The sequence below is a fragment of the Anoplolepis gracilipes genome, chromosome 9 (genome assembly GCF_047496725.1).
Source record: "Anoplolepis gracilipes chromosome 9, ASM4749672v1, whole genome shotgun sequence".
Classification (NCBI taxonomy): Eukaryota; Metazoa; Arthropoda; class Insecta; order Hymenoptera; family Formicidae; genus Anoplolepis; species Anoplolepis gracilipes.
The window spans coordinates 12126749-12146543 of NC_132978.1; the positions used below are offsets into that span (position 1 = coordinate 12126749).

At 35.9% G+C, this 19795-nt stretch overlaps 1 protein-coding gene across 2 annotated transcripts in view; it reads left to right on the forward strand.

The window, feature by feature from the left end:
• The window catches only part of LOC140669803 (neurotrimin), a 174157-nt gene extending 156133 nt beyond the window's left edge, over positions 1-18024 (forward strand). For both annotated transcript variants that reach the window (XM_072899931.1, XM_072899930.1), the window contains exons 4-10: positions 86-244; positions 3852-3980; positions 4329-4466; positions 10625-10774; positions 11606-11650; positions 16312-16377; positions 16665-18024. In XM_072899931.1, the coding sequence (XP_072756032.1) occupies positions 86-244; positions 3852-3980; positions 4329-4466; positions 10625-10774; positions 11606-11650; positions 16312-16377; positions 16665-16828 (851 nt within the window). In that variant the 3' untranslated portion in view covers positions 16829-18024. The remainder of the gene's footprint in view (positions 1-85; positions 245-3851; positions 3981-4328; positions 4467-10624; positions 10775-11605; positions 11651-16311; positions 16378-16664) is intronic.
• Positions 18025-19795: the final 1771 nt, after the last annotated feature.

The window sequence follows — 19795 nt, forward strand, 5'->3', positions numbered from 1 at the left end:
TTCTTTTTTATAAATCTTTTGCATTTACAGCTTACTTATTTAGAAATGCAATATTCTAACATGTCGCACACTTTTCTGCCGACAGTGCCGCCCGACATCGTGGACTATGATACCAGCACGGACATGGTTGTGATGGAGGGGCGGAACGTGACCCTGCGTTGCGCCGCGACCGGCTCCCCGGCGCCTAACATCACCTGGCGACGCGAGGACGGTCAGCAAATTCAGCTCGGGAACGGAGAGGAAGGTTGGTTTTAACGAGAGTTGCCCGCGAACGAGCGTAATTCGCAGTCAGGCGATAAAGTCGGGCAAATTTCGTTGAATTAAGATGGCGCTCTCTCTTTCTCTCTCTCTCTCTCTCTCTCTCTCTCTCTCTCTCTCTCTGTCTCACTCGTTCTCATCATCGTCGGATGCTTCATTACTGCGAGAACTAATCGAATACGACGAGCGAAAGACGCGGCGTTTGATACTCTCTCGATGGAGAGTGCAACCGACGATCATTTGCAATGCGGTCTTTTTCGGGGTTGTGCTTTTAACTCTTCTTTGAGAATGCGTTTCTCGCTCCAAAGTGTACCGCGTATTTTATATACGTCATTAGCTCGGTACAGAACGATCATGAAATTTCTGCGCTCCACATTTGCCTCGCAAAACCGTTGAGGAGAGTTCCTCTTAGTTCTTTATAAACTTTTCCTACTACGTTTCTACTTTACAACCGGATATTTCCGTTATAAAGCACATTAATTTCAGTGCTTTTTTTTTAATTTATATATGAGACTGTGAACGAGACTGTAGCATGTAAGCATACAAAAGCGAAAGGAGGGCTTCGTTTATAAAGTTTGTAACTTTTACAGTCGACTTGTAAAAGGGACATATACGTGAAACTTTTTAGAAATATAATTTAATTTGTCTGATAAACGCGTTTGAAAAGTGAAGAGAGAGAAAGAGAGAAAAAGAGAGAGAGAGAGAGAGAGAGGACAAGTTTCAAGTATTTATAAATATCGCATGGGGTGTAAATTATTTTTCATTTCTGGCAGAGAGATAAATGGAACCTTCAAAAGGATACTATTCGAGTACGCAAACTCGGATAGCCCGAATCGAGTAAATATCCCGTTAACATCCCTAAACGTCGCGGCAACGCGCCAAAAGCTCGTTTCGTCGCACACGCAGCCGTAAAGGCACCGCCTGAAAAAAAGATTTACGTTCGCGGAGGATACATTGGCGCGGGCTGAACTGCATCGCGAGAGTGTATCTCGCAGCTTCGGCATCGCAGTTGCAACCAGGCAGTATCATGCCTGGCTAGTGGCTTGGTGGCGGCCACTTGGGAGCGCAAACACACACCGCGTGGCAAGACCAATAGGTTAGAGCGAGGTGATACGTTTGCCGAGACCGAGAAGATCTTCTATATTTGCATTGAAATTGGCAAACACAGCGAGCACACGATACGCGATATACCTGGGGTAAATGCGCGGTCTGCCTATACGTTATGGGCCCGATAAACAACCGGATCGACTTTAAACCGAACGATTACGTCATCCATAGTTTCGCGTTTACGCTATAATTCGATAAGATATGTATAGCGTATAGAAAGGAAGATACTATGTACGTGATGAATAGCCCTTCGAAATAGAGAGTCCATGTTGGTTCTCTTCTAGAACAATTTTTCTCTGAGAATCTTAATTGATACGTGCTCGCACGTTAGAGAGATTTGACTTTACTATAATAATTTAATTATGTATACTACAACGTTATTGTGATTAGGATATTATTACATTGTGAAGCATTATTAAATTATTTGCAAGTTCGATGCAGTATGTAATCTTATCTCGATGGATTTCGAGCTCGAGCAAATTAGCTTCATTAGCTTCCGATATCATGTCATATCTGTCATCGTGCTTCTTGAATTACATTTTGTATAAATTTTTCTTTGAGATGCCTGCGTGCTTTAAAGTTTTTTTTTATCATTTTATTTGTATCCACGATGTAATTAATTGCTGCGTCTTTTTCAGTGACATTTAATCAGTTATGTATTAAAACGCGGTATAAATTTTCTGACAGATTTAATTGTGGTGAGAGCAGAGAGAGAGAGAGAGAGAGCAGAGAGAGAGAGAGAGAGAGAGAGAGAGAGAGAGAGAGAGAGAGAGAGAGACATAGCTATAGACTGCCTAAACTTTTGGATAAGTAAACTGAATTTGCACCTTGTAATGCAGATGGTCTCCAAACTGTGTTGCCAGAGTTTAACGACTCTCTGTAAATTGCTATTTGAATTTCGAATGCAGGGAGAAAGGATACAAACCAACTTCAATCACTTTCGCTCATATTTGTTAATTTATATTTCAAATTAATTATAATTACATATGAAATGTTCAGGGAATTTGATGTCATATTTATCTTTCATTTCATTGATTTTAATATTGTTAAATATATTTTATGAACAACAAGAATTTATGAAATATTTCAAATTTGAGAGAATTTAATAGTAGTCGGGAAGGGGTAGCAGTATGTTTTATTTATTATCATCCATTGTCGGTATATTAGTATAATTTAAAATGCTTTATAGAGGTTGCACACATGTTGGAGTTTCTGGCAATCGAGTCCGCAGCTGCTGCATTATGCGGTCGTTCGTCAAAGCAGTTTGCACATTTTCCCAGTGCATTTTAGCGCGCGGAAGTGGTCCTTCTTCGCTGGCGATAATGGTTACATTGATAAAATGGCAAAAGTTTTCGCGCATGTATTTCTGTCATGTACGCGAGAAGAATCGGTGTCATTATTATTCTTGCGATAAAATCTTTCGATGTTAAGAAGATAATATAATAAATTTTACATAAAATTCGAAACTTCACCTGACATACAGAATCTAAACGCAATTCAATTCGTTTCTAAATTGAAATGTATAAGTGACGGAACTTTGGCAACCAATTTCCGTCGCGTGCGTTGCCGGTAACGGTAGTGACATAAAAAAAAAAAAAAAAAAAAAAAATTGCACGAATATACTTCGCAAACTTCACTGAAATGGATGAACACGGTTAAAAATGAAATTTCCAATGCAAAGTATAAAGAAATACTATCGACGTTATTTGAGCCGCTGATCGAATTATAGAATCGTTTTGGAGTAATTTATTTATCATTGCTTTAAATTTTTTTTCTATTTATTTAAAAAACGATTATTTTAATTTCTTAAACTTATATAGGTTATTGAGAATTAAAAGCTAGCAAACGGAACAATATATATTATAGAGGGAACAATATTTTTTTAATCAAATGTAATTGCGAAGTTTTTCGGAAATTCTACAGTTTCGGTCTGCCAGTGCTAATAAAAATATCGAAGCGACATCAAAGCGACTCGTCGATCCGGCATCACGCACTTTTCCCATGCACCGAGTTGTCTATAGCTATAACTTTATCGAAATTCCGGAAAACCGTAACACATTCCCGAGAATAAAAAAAACAAAAATTTGCCGAATTCCACTGAGGTCTGACGTTCCATGTTTCATGCAAAAATCGATTGACACCAAAAAGCATTTGATGTCATAGCGTAAAAGTTTTACATCTACCTCGATTTATCACCGATAACATCGATCATATTTCTCACGGAAATTCTCGTTGCAAACTTATTGATACCTTTCCAATATGCAGTTGTAATTCCGTTTGCTCGACAAAATTTTCACACTTTTTTTTTTCATTACTTACTGACAAATGAAATTTCTCTCCTTCAATGAATTCTGCAATAAACATATTTTTTACTCGGAATATTCTGCAGAATGAGTCTCGAGTTCTAACTGATAGTATATATGTATATATATATAATTGTTTATAATATATATTTGTGTAATAATAATTATTTTCTCTGATTACAGCGGCGAGCGTGGAAGGCTCGAGCTTTAATATTACAAAAGTAAACCGCCTGCATATGGGTTCCTATTTATGCATCGCATCTAATGGCGTACCACCCTCTGTCAGTAAAAGAATAATGCTTACTGTGCATTGTATGTATATTCCCTATTACAGGAATTTTATCTCAAATTAAATTTAATCTCAGCTTAAATTATATTATAAGACATTGCTTTTTATTTATTTGAATCAAATTATTATCATAAAGTGTAAATAATTAATTGATATATTTGTATAAAATATTAAATATCAAAAATTGTTATTTTAATTATCAGAAATATATAAAAAAGAATATGAAATAAATATAAAGGAGAATATTTTACATTTATATCGAAAATAATTGTAAAAAATAATTATTAAAAGCAATTGTGACTATCCTCTTGCCAAGAATTTACTTACAAAAATGACATGCAATTTGTAATTTAATGTCGTAATTGTTTCAGTTCCACCAATGATTTGGGTTCAAAATCAGTTAGTAGGTGCCCGTGAAGGTCAGAAGCTGACTCTCGAATGCTACTCGGAAGCATTTCCGAAATCTATCAATTATTGGACCAGAGATCAAGACAAGATTGTGCCGCAAGGTGAGTATTAATAAAATAAGAGATCTGCTAAAGTAATAAATAATTTGTTTAATTAGATAAAAACCAAATCAGACTCGATATGAAATTTGTGCGCGACTAATGAAAGAAACCTTGTACGATACATATTTTATCGCACGATATGTTGCGATTGCATAATAAGAGTTTGTTCATAAGATACGAGTCTCATGAAAGAATCATGACTATAGTAGAAAGTGGAATGACTTTACAATTTTCTAATATAATGCATTGTTCACGGCACGCACCTATCGCGCTTTTTGATGATTCATATAACTCCGCGAGAGAGAAAGATAATTACACCCCCGACGCGTATTCTCCTCTCTACATAGTGTGTATTTGCGAGGAAGGAAAATAACTGGTTGTTAACGAACCCTCTGAATAATGAAAGTTCCATACCGAACGCATAAACACGCACACCGGCGATGCGCGAATATAAGCGTTTCGCTCTGCTTTATACGTCGTCTATAAAAGACGGCTTTAGTACTTTGCATCGATTCGCCATCCCTTTTCGGATTCATATCTTTTTTCTCGTATCGCGATACACGCATACACACACACACACACACACACACGCACGTATATTTACGTGACTCCTGTCGAGTACATTTAATCACCGGAGGAAGCTGCGCGGTTATGGCGTTCGCTCTTTTACGGCCGAGAATTAAGCGTATTATGAAAAAACATAGTATATCACGTTCATTAGACGTCCAACGATCGAAAGTTACGACGCGAACGATGAATTATGATATACAACAATGAATTATTATGACGTATTTCTCTTGTATGCTTTTATGCCGTATTAGTGCGCACGATGTACGTATACATATATATACTATTGTATTGTATATTATACTTTGAATATAACACGTTATATTACGTTATACTACGTTATTGTAGGAAACATGCTTACGGCTTTTCAATCTCATTTAAACAGCTGACAGAAATCTTCGGACGTGGGATTACGTGTTAACACGATCGGAGGTCAAAACACGCATTGTGCGCAACATTATTGCGTTCGATACAGATGCAAATGCTAACCACAACGGCGACGACGATGTAATAACGGTCGACGCAGAAAAGGGCGATCCCGGTCGTGTTTGGCGTTCATATACATACTCGTCGCGCGTCCTTAGCCTTCCTCATAAATGCCAGATAAAATCGTGTTATACCTTTAACGTGCTACCGGGATTCGCATGCATTATTCAGAGGCTAATTCCGGTCAAATAAACGGCCCGAAAGAAGAGAGCCGCGCGAGATGTTCGCGCCGCCGGCGCCGTGTACTGCTGGTATACTGCTTAAATAAATAAATCTAACGGTATTAAAAACTAGATTGCCTCTTGTAATCGCCATATTACCTCCTTCTGCATTTATTTCCAAGATATACAAGGCTGGACCGCGTGTAAATTAAAAGCAACGCCGCGTTTCCAGTAGAAACTCATTTAGGGAATTAACTTTCCAGATTGGATTCATGAATAAAATGGCATTAAAGGATTTTATTTATAAAGGAATTTAAAGATATCTTTCTTTTTTCGATACTCCGAACGCACGCTAATTAATAGAATTAATGGGATTAATAGCAGTAAAGCAAAACGGAATAAAAGTTTTAATTACATAAAGGCGATCGCATATACAGTTTACTCGTCTGCCAAATAAATTATGTAATACAAAGATTCTTCGAGCGATATATAAATTTTTAACAATTAACAAGCGCTATCAAAAAATTTAACTAGATGTTTGATCTTACGGATAGTCGCGGTAGCAACGGCGCATAAAAAACGAGTAGGTTTCTAAGAATTGTGACACATAATTAAAAATTATTGTGTTGTGACGATCGCTGTCAACTCATTTTTGAGAAAAGCATAGCGGTCTTATTTATCTTCTTTTTTTTTTTTTTTTTTTTTTTGTTTTATGGTTATATATTCGTTACATTGTAGTGCACTTTGGGATGAATTCTGGAGCTAGCCCCGAAGCGGTGAAAACGTTGCATTCGAATTGCACGCTCGTGTACATTCTGTGTTTCTTTCATTTCTTCAGCCAATTTCCATTTGCGTCTAATTGAAAGCATTCAAATAAACAGAACGTCCGGCGAAACGGACGTGATTGTAAAAATTTCATCCCGCGTTCGCTTTTGACCGTCTGATGTCAATCCGCGAGATTGCTCATCCCCCACACTTCCCCCCCCCCTTTTTTTTTTTTTTTATTTACGCTCGACTATTGACTGAACGTGATCAAAGCTAATAATGGACTGACGCTTTGTTTCTGTCGTCGGATTGTGTTAAGTTATTTCGATGAGATTGCACTTTGGCGAGAGACGTATCGCGGCATTGCACAAACAACACAGTAATATATTCGCCTTAACGATTACAATGGGCGCAATGAGAAATAACGCGAGCGATGGAGCACACGGGATGCATGTCGGACGAATGGCGTGACTGGAAAAATGATTGGAAGCGATTTCACGCGTTCTAACAAGACGTATCGTGATCGATGCCGTGGTAGATAGCGTCGAACTCGTCGCTTAGATCGGAAATAGCTCTTGGTGTCGACGTCGAATCTAGAAATTTCGTAGAGTATTCTAGAGAAAAGTTACGAGATATTGGTCAATCAAGTAAAAATGGGAATCATCTGGCTTTATATATTAGCTTTTTTCCGAATTACAAATTAATTTGCATAAAAATATTTGACGAAACATGTGAAATAAAATGAAAAGCCGAGTTCGATACGCTTGATATTTTTCAATATTAACTTAAAAAAAAAGGGAGATTTTTTTCTAATGATAAAGAAGAAAGGCCAATTAAAACGTGAACGCAGTAAATAGTAATATTTTTTGCATGGGATAAAAAAAATGTAACGTACCAAACCGTTTCGATCCCATTCAGATCCTTAGCAATAGTAAACAGTTTACTATAAAATATAAAATATAAAATTGAACAAAACAATGCAAGTCATGAAATTATTGCAAGAATAATAGTAGTCGATAGTATGTATAAATTTATTATTACGATAAAACTGGACCACATTGCAAAACATCACAGATGATGTCACGCAAACAATTGTATAAATAAAATGATCGTGATCAATAAAATAAATAAAGTGAGACGTCAGTGTCATATTATAATCAGTAGATATAAATATCGTTAAAAACATCGAAACATTAAAAATTAATTATTATGATGCCAGACTTATCACGTACCAGCCCGTCTCGTCTTTGTAAAATATCAGTTGTATCATTGTATCCAAAACAATGGAAAAGACAACTCGAAAACATAATACACATTCGAAAAATCCGTTGGTGTATGTCGCAAATGTAGTATGTTGTGCGAAAAAATTTCTATCAAGTGCAAGGTTCAACAAAAGCGAAATTAATAATTGAGAGCAAAGCAGGAACAAATGTAAATTTTCCCGAACTATGCGACTCACCTGTGTAGTAAAAAATACACAACAACATACATCTGTTGTGAGTTAAAAAATAAAAAAGTAAAACCAAACCGCTACACACACAGAAATAACTTACAAAAATAGAAATAGAAATATTAAAAATGTGAATAAAGCTCAAAGGAGATGTAATTAAAAGATATGTACAATAAAAATTGATGACAAAGATTTTTTCTTCATAAAAACCGTAGATCTCTCTTTATTAAATAGTTATTCACTATTAATGTTACTGCTATATACGTCAAGATGATTTCAATAACCTATATTTTCTGACGACTCACTCTGCATAATTCAAGTTTTGCCTTATACAAATCAGATCGCCTTCAAATAGCCTTCGTCGATGGCGAGTACAATAGAAACGGAATTCCTCCTCCGGAAACAAGCGCCCAAACTGACAGCCATCGTCAAATTCTAACATCAAGGCGAACAATTTTTACAAAAGCATTTTCACAAGGGCAAAGTTGTCATCTCAATAATCTTTTCTTTTCAATCTGAGAAATGGCATGAAAGAAAGTTTTATCACATCTTTAAGTTCTCATATATGGAAATTTTATAATGAATTATTGATTTTTGTAAAAAAATAGCCTGATTTGAACAATGATAAAAAATATTATTTTATTACTTCTATATATTTAATATTTGCGAAATTTATTTAAATCTTTTATTGATATAAATTTAGTAAAATATAATTCAAAAATAATATTGACATATAATAATATAATCCAAAAATTTCCTCTGTTTTAATGAACATTTTCAACGAATATTTAATGAGCAGATTCTACGAATTATTTTAACTGATCATATTTTTTAAGAGTGATATTTTCGTAATAGATATTTTCATCTTCATTTAATTTTACTTTATAATATCCGCTTTTAAATATAATTTAAACGTAATAATTTCGTATTGCATGTCTCTATTCTATTGAAAATAGAAATCATAGCTCATCTTCGAGTTTTGAACAATTTGAACTCTTCGAGGATCGGACGATTTCGATGCTTTGCATCTGCCCGTGACATAGCATGCATAATCCATCCAAGTAGCTTAGATCCCGCGTTTTATCAAAACGGCCGGCAAATCGCCTCTACCGATCGGCGACGTAATAAACGACGTTCCATCTCGGGCCGGAAACGGCCGCTGAGATCGACAGTCGTCTACGAATTCTCATGACTGTCGAAGGTAAAACGTCACAATAGGTCAATCAGGTCGGAAGATAGTCCGTCTGTCGCGTCGTCTATCGCAACGCTAGTTCGGTATTCGACGCGCGGTGATCTTAAGTTAACGTAATTTCTGTTTCGATCGGCACCATTCAACGGTGCTTCCGGTAGTTCTCGGCTCGTAAGATTCGAAAACGGTATCTTCAGATGGTATCTCGCGCGAAAAGCGCCCGGCGCGGAATGCAAAACGGAACAATAAAAGGGATACAGTCGTGAACGGAACGTACTTTGGATTCACCTCAGAATGGACTCGGAACGGATAATGCGCTCTCCGTGATCGCGAATGTCGATATTCACCATTTTATGCTGTTATGACACGTTTATAGGAGAATCAGGACAGGGATCGTAAATTGTATATATATAACGTTACGAGGAGTTAATAGAAGAACCGATACTTCAGTATAAAAAAACGTTCATAATGATCATACGAAATCCACCCGGAGATCTTAATACATATATAAAAATTTTAGCGACTTTTTATTTGCAGCTTATAATTGAATATCGCATATATTTTTAGACAAGTGACAATCGAATAATATAATTTTCGATATTAGTGTATAATCCTCTAGTACTCTAGTACATATAAAATCAGCATAAATTTTTTATAACTATATAACTTTTATAAGATTTATATATGTGTCGCACAAACTCTGTATTTTATTATCTTTATTGAATTATTATCCTTCTAAAAACGTTTGCGCTAATCTCTTTCGTTCTCTTTTTGTAGATAAATAAAAAAAGCCACGTCTATAAAATCAATCACGGGACGCGCGAGAGAAAAAGTTTCCTGAGTTATAGATAACGTCCAAATAAATCGTGCCAACCACTTATTAAATCGCCCAAACTTTTCCAGCAGAAAATAATTAGAAAACAGATCTTTCTGTTAAATTCCGGCTTTCTCATCCAACCGTGCGTTTTATTATAAAAGGAGACTACGGCCGTAGTGTGCTGCGAGTCGTTTCTATGAAATTTTTCGTATTGTCACCGCACCGCGGTTGACCCACATACCATAGATGCACGAAGGACAGACGGTCATTTAAAAGCCCTCGATTACCGCCGCATATTCCGATAAAAATACCGTGATTCGGTCGTACTTCTATTTTCAAGCTCCACCCAAAAGAGTAAATCACGTCAAGGGAATGACGGGTAACCCCGAGCGGACGTGACTGACAGCACATGACGGAAAAGCGAATTTTTTTGTTTTTCCTTTTTTTTTTGTCTATTTCGGTATACGCTTACGTGTCTAGTTGATTTAAACGTGATTTTTCTGAAATTGGGGCAAAGAGCGCGGATATATAATGTCCACGTATCGCTTTTTTGAGATATCGCTCTAATTCAATCTATATAATTCGGCGACCGCCGCGTCGCGCCGCGCCGTGTGCACAATTCGAGAAAATTTATCTTTTATTTTGTCGACAAGGAAAAAAACAAAGCGGTAAAATATATAAAACTGTGCAGCGCATTACTAACGGAATTGCAATTTGTTGCAGGAGGAAAATACGAGCCAGTGCTGAAAGATAACGCGTACAAAATACACATGAAACTGACGATAAACTCCGTCAGTCCGGCGGATTACGGTTCGTACAAATGTGTCTCTAGAAATTCGCTGGGCGACACTGACGGCAGCATTAAAGTCTATCGTAAGTGTAATTATAGTATTTCTCATCTAAAATTTTTGCTATTTTTCTACATAGCAAAGAAAGAGAGAAATGAATTCCCGTAATGAATTTCATATTAAATGATGCTTAGCGAAATTAAATTGTAATAAAATTACATTATTTTCTCTATATAAATATCTATATATATTTATATAGAAGACACTCTCTGGCATATCGGATTCGACAAAATAGCAGTAAAATAGCTCGCTCGCGTAGCTCGTGCACTGGCTGCAGCTTATTAAGCAGCAGCTGTGTAAAATAGTTGGAATTTTTACGAAATACCGAGTGAAATCCGAGGCGCGAGGCACAGCTCAGACCTTATTATTCTTAAAAGTGCTCGCGCGCTTATGAATAAAACAATATTTCGCAAAATATATTCCCGCGACTACGGAGATACGCCTCTCCGATTCGGAATCACAGCTCTCTGAGAAAGTTCTTGTATACACTCAACTCTGGGGGGGTTAGTACCTGTCCAATATGTGAATCGGTTCCCTGAAAACAGCAAAGTGCCAAGTGCACCTAGTGCGCGCATTAAAATTGTGTGCACTCGTTAAGTAAAAGATAACAAGGAGTTAGAATATACATAAGCACAAACAAAGTTGCGAGTTAAAGTATGACTTGAAAAGACCCTATCCGCGATGTTACACTCTGTTCGCCTCGTTATTTCTTGCTTACAACTGCCACGAATCTTCAACGCGTCTCCTCGACTCGAGACATTCTTCAGTTTCGCGCGCTTTAGATATCTCACGTCACTTTGATGTGCACGATGTAGTATCGTTTGAATAATATTCAACGCTGTTATTTATGTTTCAGCAATATCGAACTCCACTTCCAATGACAGCAATACCAAGCACAAAGGTAAATACTATTTTTTACTTAACCAAGTCCAAAGCGTAATTTTTCTTTTTTATGTTAAAAGTATATAATATAACGAGATCTTGTATATATATTTTTGTAAGATTGTAACGCGGAAAACGCGAACGGGATCACACGTAATTTTTTTCTTGTTGTCTTGATGAGAAGGAACCTCTTTCTGATTCTGACGGAAAATCGTGACTTAATTTTGAAATTGACTTGTGAATTTCAATGAAATAAAGGTACTTCGTAGAGATGTTAAGCCATTGATTAATTAACTGTTTCATTCCAATCTCGTCGTTCGAAATATAAATCGATCATTCGCCCTTATTGCTCGCTTTGTGTTGAGAGAGGTACTTTTTGAATGATGGAGCGTAGTGTACTTCCAGCGGACAAACGCGGGTCGCTGATTAATTAGATCGAGTAGTCAGTTTATGCGATCAATCCGCGCATCGAACACACTCTCAGCTCAGCTAAAGTGCACATTTTAACATTGTATAGTTATCCCAAACAATGTCCTCGTGCAATCTCGACATTATCTTCTACCCTTTGTGTTTCAATTGGAAAACTCTCTAGTATAATTTGATATAAATTGAACAAGCAACATATTCTTTTGCTATAATTTTTAGAACAAATTTTTAGAATTTTTAATTTCGTTTTTAAATGTGTTTTATGATTGTATATCTTACACGTACGTGATATACTATACTGCTGTAAAAATATAGACTGTTATTAAAAACGACAAAAATACAGCAGCAGAGTAAATTGCTTATTCTTATCTCCTAGTATGTTGTCAAATCTCGTCAGATCGTAATTTTTATCAACAATAAAAGAGAGAAAGAGAGAGAGAGAGAGAGAGAGAGAGAGAGAGAGAGAGAGAGAGAGAGAGAGAGAGAGCAATATAATCCATCGTTAAACGCAACAAAGGCACACGTCTACGCGAATTCATGTCATCCGGGCTTGTTAAAGGCATTTCAAGTTTTCCATCCGACCAAGTTCGAGCTTCTCCATCGTTGAGTGTAGGTTCTAGGAGAGGGTCGGCACGGCACTATTTCAGCGTGAAATGCGCGGATGAATAGGAGCCGTCGTCATGTCGAGTTACGCGGACCGTCTAGTTTTCAGGACAGGCCGCCGCCGTCGCCGCCGCCGCGGATGGATCGCGTACAAAAGTCTCTGCGCGCGAGGCTTGATGCAAGCTCGCTGCAGAATGCGCGCGGTGCAGCCGCGATAGCAGAGATAGACGTTTAGAGAAACGACTTTTTAAAGAGACTCGGATGAATACCATTTCGGCTCTCTTGCACCTGCCGCTCTTGCGCCGTCAATCTGCTTTTCATCGCGCGGAGAAAAGAGAGCAGAGCTGAAGTTTCCGAAGGGACTCGCGCTTCTCGGCCTCTTCTTGTACTCGCGCGTACGCGTTAACGTCTCGCACAGCCATGCGTAACATACTTTTCCTCGAATAACTTGGCGCATATCTCTTAGCGAGATACTTAGAAGTTCTTCGGGAGAAGAACGATCAGTATACTTTGGGAAAATAACGAAAAAAAACATCTCCTGTAGTATGTTATAATTTAACAGTCATTTTTACACTATTATACGTCAATATGACAATTTTATAGATAATTAATTTTGAAACAATATATAAAATGAACACTGAAAGTCGATGATAAGTTATTTGATTTCGTCGCTTTGATTTTTCTTTCATGTTATTATCAGATTTATCTTTAGCATGCAAATTGGGAAAGGGGAGACGAAATGCATGAGGAGGGAACGAACGAGTACCAATTCACGAAAGATTCTTTTCTTTTGGCGCGGTATTTCGAGTACGTTGATATATTCAAAGAGATAATAATATAGCAAGTGCTTTGTGCTACAATACATCGGCCTCTCAAAGGAGATGGTAAATTACATGTCAGTGCGCCGCATCGTGCTTCGCTGTATTTCGTTGCGCTCTGCACGAGTATTAACTAAGCGCACGAAAAGCATTTTGTTATCTCTACGTTGCAATTTTTTTCTTTATTTGCCATAAAAATATATTTATCACGAAACATTGAAATAATAAACAAATCTGATATTTTTGCAAATTTTCGATAGCATATTTTGAGTATTGGAAAAAAAAAAAAAACTGCTACCAGTATTTTTATATGAAACGCCATATTTGTTTTTATATAATAACCTGTATATATTATAATTTGTTTGTATCATTGGCCTCGAAGATTTTCATGTTGAAAAATTGAATAATTAAAAATATCGAATGTATATGAAAATTTTCAACGAAAGAGAATAAATACATAACTCATAGTGAAATAAATAATGGCTGATAGTATGTGCATAAGTTGTACACGTGCCGCTCACATGTTTCATATATTATAGATATGTATTTAAGGCTGAGACGCGCTGTCGTGCTTCTTGACCGTACGTGTGTGTGTGTACTGTCATGATATAACTATATCAGGATGAAAAATGCCGATATAAAATCCAGGCTTTGAAGCAGGTGTTTTAAGGCACTCCCGACGGCCGTGATATAGCTTCAAGAAGCTCGAGTCTTCTCTCTCTCTCTCTCTCTCTCGCTGCTTTAATGATTCATTTCGCAACGGGAAAACTTTAAACATCTCTCGCGCCGTCTTCGTTTTATGGCTAATCGATGTTTTTACGGCTACGCGGACTTCTCTCGGCCGCGAATACGAGTCTCTCATCGCGAGTCTTTATGCAGTCGCCGTGAAGAGCGCAAGATATCCGGATATAAAGGCAATATAAGCGCGAATTGAATTTTTTGATTACGTAGTTAACGTTTCTTCGATGTAAATCGGTTCGTCGTAATATTTTTTTTTTCTTTTTTTTTTCCCGTGCACCGCTCCGAATGCATATTTATGGTCCGCCCCGGAAATTTTTTGGCAAGAATGTACGATATATATATAGAGCGTAGAGTATATAACTGTATACACGAATTACCATAATTAGCAGCGCGAAGGCTGCGGGCGCGTTGCTAGTGGCAATAAATAATCGGCGCACGAAGGCGATGTCAACGCGAGCTGCTCGTAAAAAGCAGCTCACTCTCATATTTCACCAAGTATCTTCCGCACCATCATAATGAAAAATCCGGGATTTATTATTGACCCGTCTTCGGTCCAACTTCCCGTTCGCCCGACGCCCGGAAATCGATATATGCAAAATATTTTGATGCCAACAGATTGGGAGGCGACGTTGCATCGCGCGATGGAAGATTTATAGAGACCGGGACTCGGGGTGTCGCGGGTCAATTTTATTGAACTCTTCCCACCTCGCCACATATGTACATTTCGAGGGTTAAATATACACTCTCTACATAGGTATTCGAGTCTCGAAGTTAAATACGCGAAACACAATATACATGGATATGACACGCTTTGGAAATAATGGGAAATAGAAAGTAGATCATTTCCATATCTGTTACGAGAATAACCGAAAGCGTGAATTTGACCACAACTATCCGGTTCTTATTTTAATGATCCCAGAACGATTCAGCTGGCAAAAAATAATAGGGATACAGAACGTACGGGGGTCAATTATGTGCGAGAGCAAGCAACGCGGCGTCGAAACTTCGGGCGGAAATTTAACAACGTCGTGGCAAACACATTGGTCATATCCTAAGCCCTTCCACAATCTGCCATGGACTGGCCTTATCGAGTACGAGCGGCCACGTTTTTATTCCTTCTTCTCATTACTTGAGAAAACACACGGTCGAAGCTGCATTTTTCACGGAGACAAACGAACTCGCTCTCTCATCGCGAGTAAAACGCTGAATCGCTTTTCCAATATCGATCCCTTATTTTAACACCTTTTTATCGCTGTTTAACATTTAAATTTGTCATACTTTTGCGCACAGATTTAGTGTATCTTCTGTCGTAAAAAGAAAATAAATCGATATATCTTTTTAAATAATTTTTTATATATCGTTTAAATTGCGCGAGATTAAGATAAAATTTAATAAATACGAATATATAATTATCTTTATCGTTTTATGAGAAAAAAATAACTGACATAAAATATCTTTCCCGAGAATCACTATCGCTATAAATCGCTATTGGAAATGTGTAAGTGAACTCAATTCGAATATATTAGATCGGATGTATTTATTCCAAGACATAAACTTGTCTCGTAAATCGTTTTCTCTCTTCGTGCCCGGCTGTCATCGCTATTTCTCTTGCAATTGATTTAACAACCGTCGTCATTAGTAGTCTCGTGACGTACCACCCGAAACCGAATACCACATCGCGAAACAAATTGCTTTAAAGGCATTCAACAGACACCAATTAATCAAAGAAGCAGAATGAGAAAACAACTGAAATAATAGAACTCAATTGAATGTTTCATCCTCAAATTTGCGAAAGTCTGGCACTGATTTGCTCACATTTACGTAACAAAGTATGTTATTAAATAAATACCCGTAATTGATATATTTAACGGTTGTCGATTAACAGAGCTATAACATCGTTACAAAATTGGCTGTAACCGAGTAAAGATGTAGAGCGAGGGGAATATACATATATATAGATAGAATATTCATAATTATTGCTTATGAATAAAAGTATCCGTAAATATTTACTCAAGCAATATTGACAATATCAAAATATAAACTTCGCCTCGAGGGAGAAACGATATCGTTCAATATCTCGCTCTATTTGCAGGTAAACCAAGGCATAATTCAGGGAACGATATCCTGGGGGGAAATCAAGATATGCTAAAAGATCCAGGTACATATTGAACATTAAAATTTAATAAAGATGATTGCATGTCAAGTATTCTTCTTAATTCTTTTCAATATTGTAAATATTTTCAAGCTACTACAAAACTTGATCCAAATGATGATTTTGGTTCTTTATTATTTAGATAAAAGTTATACTTTTTAATTATAAAGTTTTTTCGAGTTTTTTTTTTTTTTTACTTTCTCAGTAATTTATTTAATTATAAAATTTAGTTTTTTAATTTCTCTCTTATACTAATATAATATTTATCTGAACAATATCTGAAAATCTTGTAGATCTGAAACTACGAGGTCGTAAGGAGAATGGCGGCGACATAACGGACTATGATGAATCCAACAACGCCAACATCAACAGTAGCTCATTGCTCCTGGTGATTCTCGTTGCGTTGTACTTTTGCCTCCACCATCATCCGCAGATGCGTACGCTACATCCAGCCTGAGATCTACCTGCCACGGCACTGCACGCCATCACACACGTACTTCGATCATCGAATCATGTGACTTTGTACATCCACTTGTAAATCCATCGCTCAGGGACTTTAGTCAAGGATGAATATCGTCGAGGACTGCGTTGACCACACTACACTTTAAACTTAACCGATAAGATAATAATACTATATAAGTAGCAATAGGGGCGGTTCCGTAACTAACATAGTCGCGGAATTCGCAAAGGGAGGATTACGACTTAAGAAACGGTCATTGCAGATAATTTCGGGCCCGGAGTTAGGTGCGTAAATCTATCTTACGTGGCAAGAATTATGTTGCAACGTTGGGGAACATTTATTCTTTATTTATCTCATTGTTAGTTGCGGATTAACAATTCCGCAGAGATAACTGAAATACCCGTAAATTTCAAACACTATAACCGTGTTAAAGAATCGACTTATTTAAAAAAAAAAAAATATCCAAGTTAGATATTTGAATTATTCTTAATTACTTTAATATAATTTTTTTTCTTAAAAAAAAGGAGCTTTTATTTGTGTTTGTTATGAATAATTTTATTTCTTTATGTGCACTCTGAAGATAATATTCTACGTAACTGCGAGATATAACTTCTCTCTATAAAATAATAAACATATAAGAAATTTTTCTTATCGATCGAGAAAGCACAAATTTAAACGTTATAAAATGTGGTAATAATCAATCCTGACAACGACCAATAAGCGAAAAGTCTTATTGAAAAGATATAAATTTCTATGAAAAAAAATAGGTCAATGAAAGATAAACAGTTGACATTGTTTTGCCATTTTTAATTGGCTATCAGTGATGTATCCCAACGTCGGACATTTATTACGAACGGATGACCGAACGATGCGATAATGCGACGATGCGGCTATATCAATTAGAAGAGAAGGTAGTAGTCTAGATGTTTATTAGATCATGACAGTACTATTCGATTCAAGTAAAAGGATAAACGGCTCAATTAAACAGACTCAAGTTTTTTTCGTACTGCCTATTTATATCTTTCTCTCGATAAACTCAAAAGAATATTATCTGAAGGATATTTTAGGGATATACTTTACACACGACACATAAATAGAGAAATAAATCAAATGCTGTAAAGGTTTGTAATTATGTTTTGTATTTATTTATCACGAATAAATTTAAGCGATTAGGAATATATATATATATATATATATATATATATATATATATATATATACACATTAAAAGTTTGAATTTTAACTTTTCGACGAAGAGCTCGAATACTTTTCAATACTATGAAAATGGCAAAGTTTCTTCTTATACTATGTTACTTTTTCTCTTTTTTTTTATCTTTTTTTTCTCTTGCTTGGTCTCTCTCTATGTAGTTTCAGGCAATGTTTTATTCTTTTAAATGAGACGGTACGTAATTTTTTTTCTTTCACAACGTGAGCTTGTAAAAGTAGACTGCGCAATTTATCTCGTTTTGTTCAATAGATAGCTATCTTCTCTAACGAGTTATTAAAGTCGCATCGGTGCAGTGACATCAGTAGAAATTATTTTACATGACTCTTCGTAACTCCTGAATTTTAATTTAAGACGATTATCATGTGCGTAAAGTAGTTAACATTAATTTCATAGGATATAGAGGATTATATTTAAAAAATAAATAAATAAATCGCCATCGCTTCAAGACTCGCACCAAAAGTGTATCGACGGACATCCTGAATTATTCATTAGAATTTGTACCGGAAAGGACATTCGTGTTAGCTGAACTCTTTCTGTATAGTATTATGTATAGTATCAGTATAATTACTGGTATATGTACTATATATATAGACACAGTATAAGTGTAACGATGCCATATTCTGGGATTTTCAGCGAAACTATTAATAATTTATGTCTTTGCATAAAATTTTGCTTAAGTAGCTCTGAAGCACGGTCAATTTTACAATCATTTTATTTAAACTTTTATTCTAAGATTAAAAGATTTAAAGCAAGAATTAAGATTTAAAATTAAGAGATTTAAAACAAAGAATTAAGATTTAAGCTTAAAAGGTTTAAGGCAAAAAATTGCATTTCTTATCATTTTAATTTGTATTTAACTAATATTAAAAGTATATAATGTTTTAATAATCCTATTTTTCAAAAAATAAATCAGAATATATCATAATCTGTATATAGTATGTATTATATAATAAGTATACAATTATATATATACGTATATATACAGTATAAGTACATATATATATACAATTATATATATGCATACATTATATATAATAACATTAAGTCAAGACTGAGGAGGCTTTTAGCCTTCTTAAATCATTTCCGTACAGTGATCGACGTACTGCGTGTGAATAGATCTCGCTTTATATTTCACATATATTGTATATACTAGAAAATAGGCTGAGAGAGAGAGAGAGAGAGAAAGAGAGAGAGAGAGAGAGAGAGAGAGAGAGAGAGAGAGAGAGAGACGCTGCTGGAAACCACTTACATTACCATTGTCATAGTGATATGCAGTATTCAGCAAAATATAAATTTTTTTTTATAAAATAAAATAAACTAAAATTCCATGATAATATTTGACAAATTCACAAAGCAACTATAGATAATTTAATGTGTGTTTAACAGTTAAATGATTTATTAAGACAACATTATTATTACATCGATTTCTTCTATCAATGAACCAGCAATTAACTGCTATTTCCTCTGTATCATTCATTATTAATGTTCTGTAACTAATCAATATTTGCATCGTAATCGACGCGAATATTCGCAAAACTTTACTTAAGCTATCACAGCTTTGGTAACACATTCCGCGCGTAAACTGGGACACTCTGTACAGTTTGAATCATAGTACAATATCATGATGCCGGGCTTACACATGGCGTTTTGTGTTTTCGTTCACTGATGTATGCATATGAGGTAGAGAGCTTATTATTGAATATCAAGTGAAGGAAATTGAGTTTCAAAATAGGTTA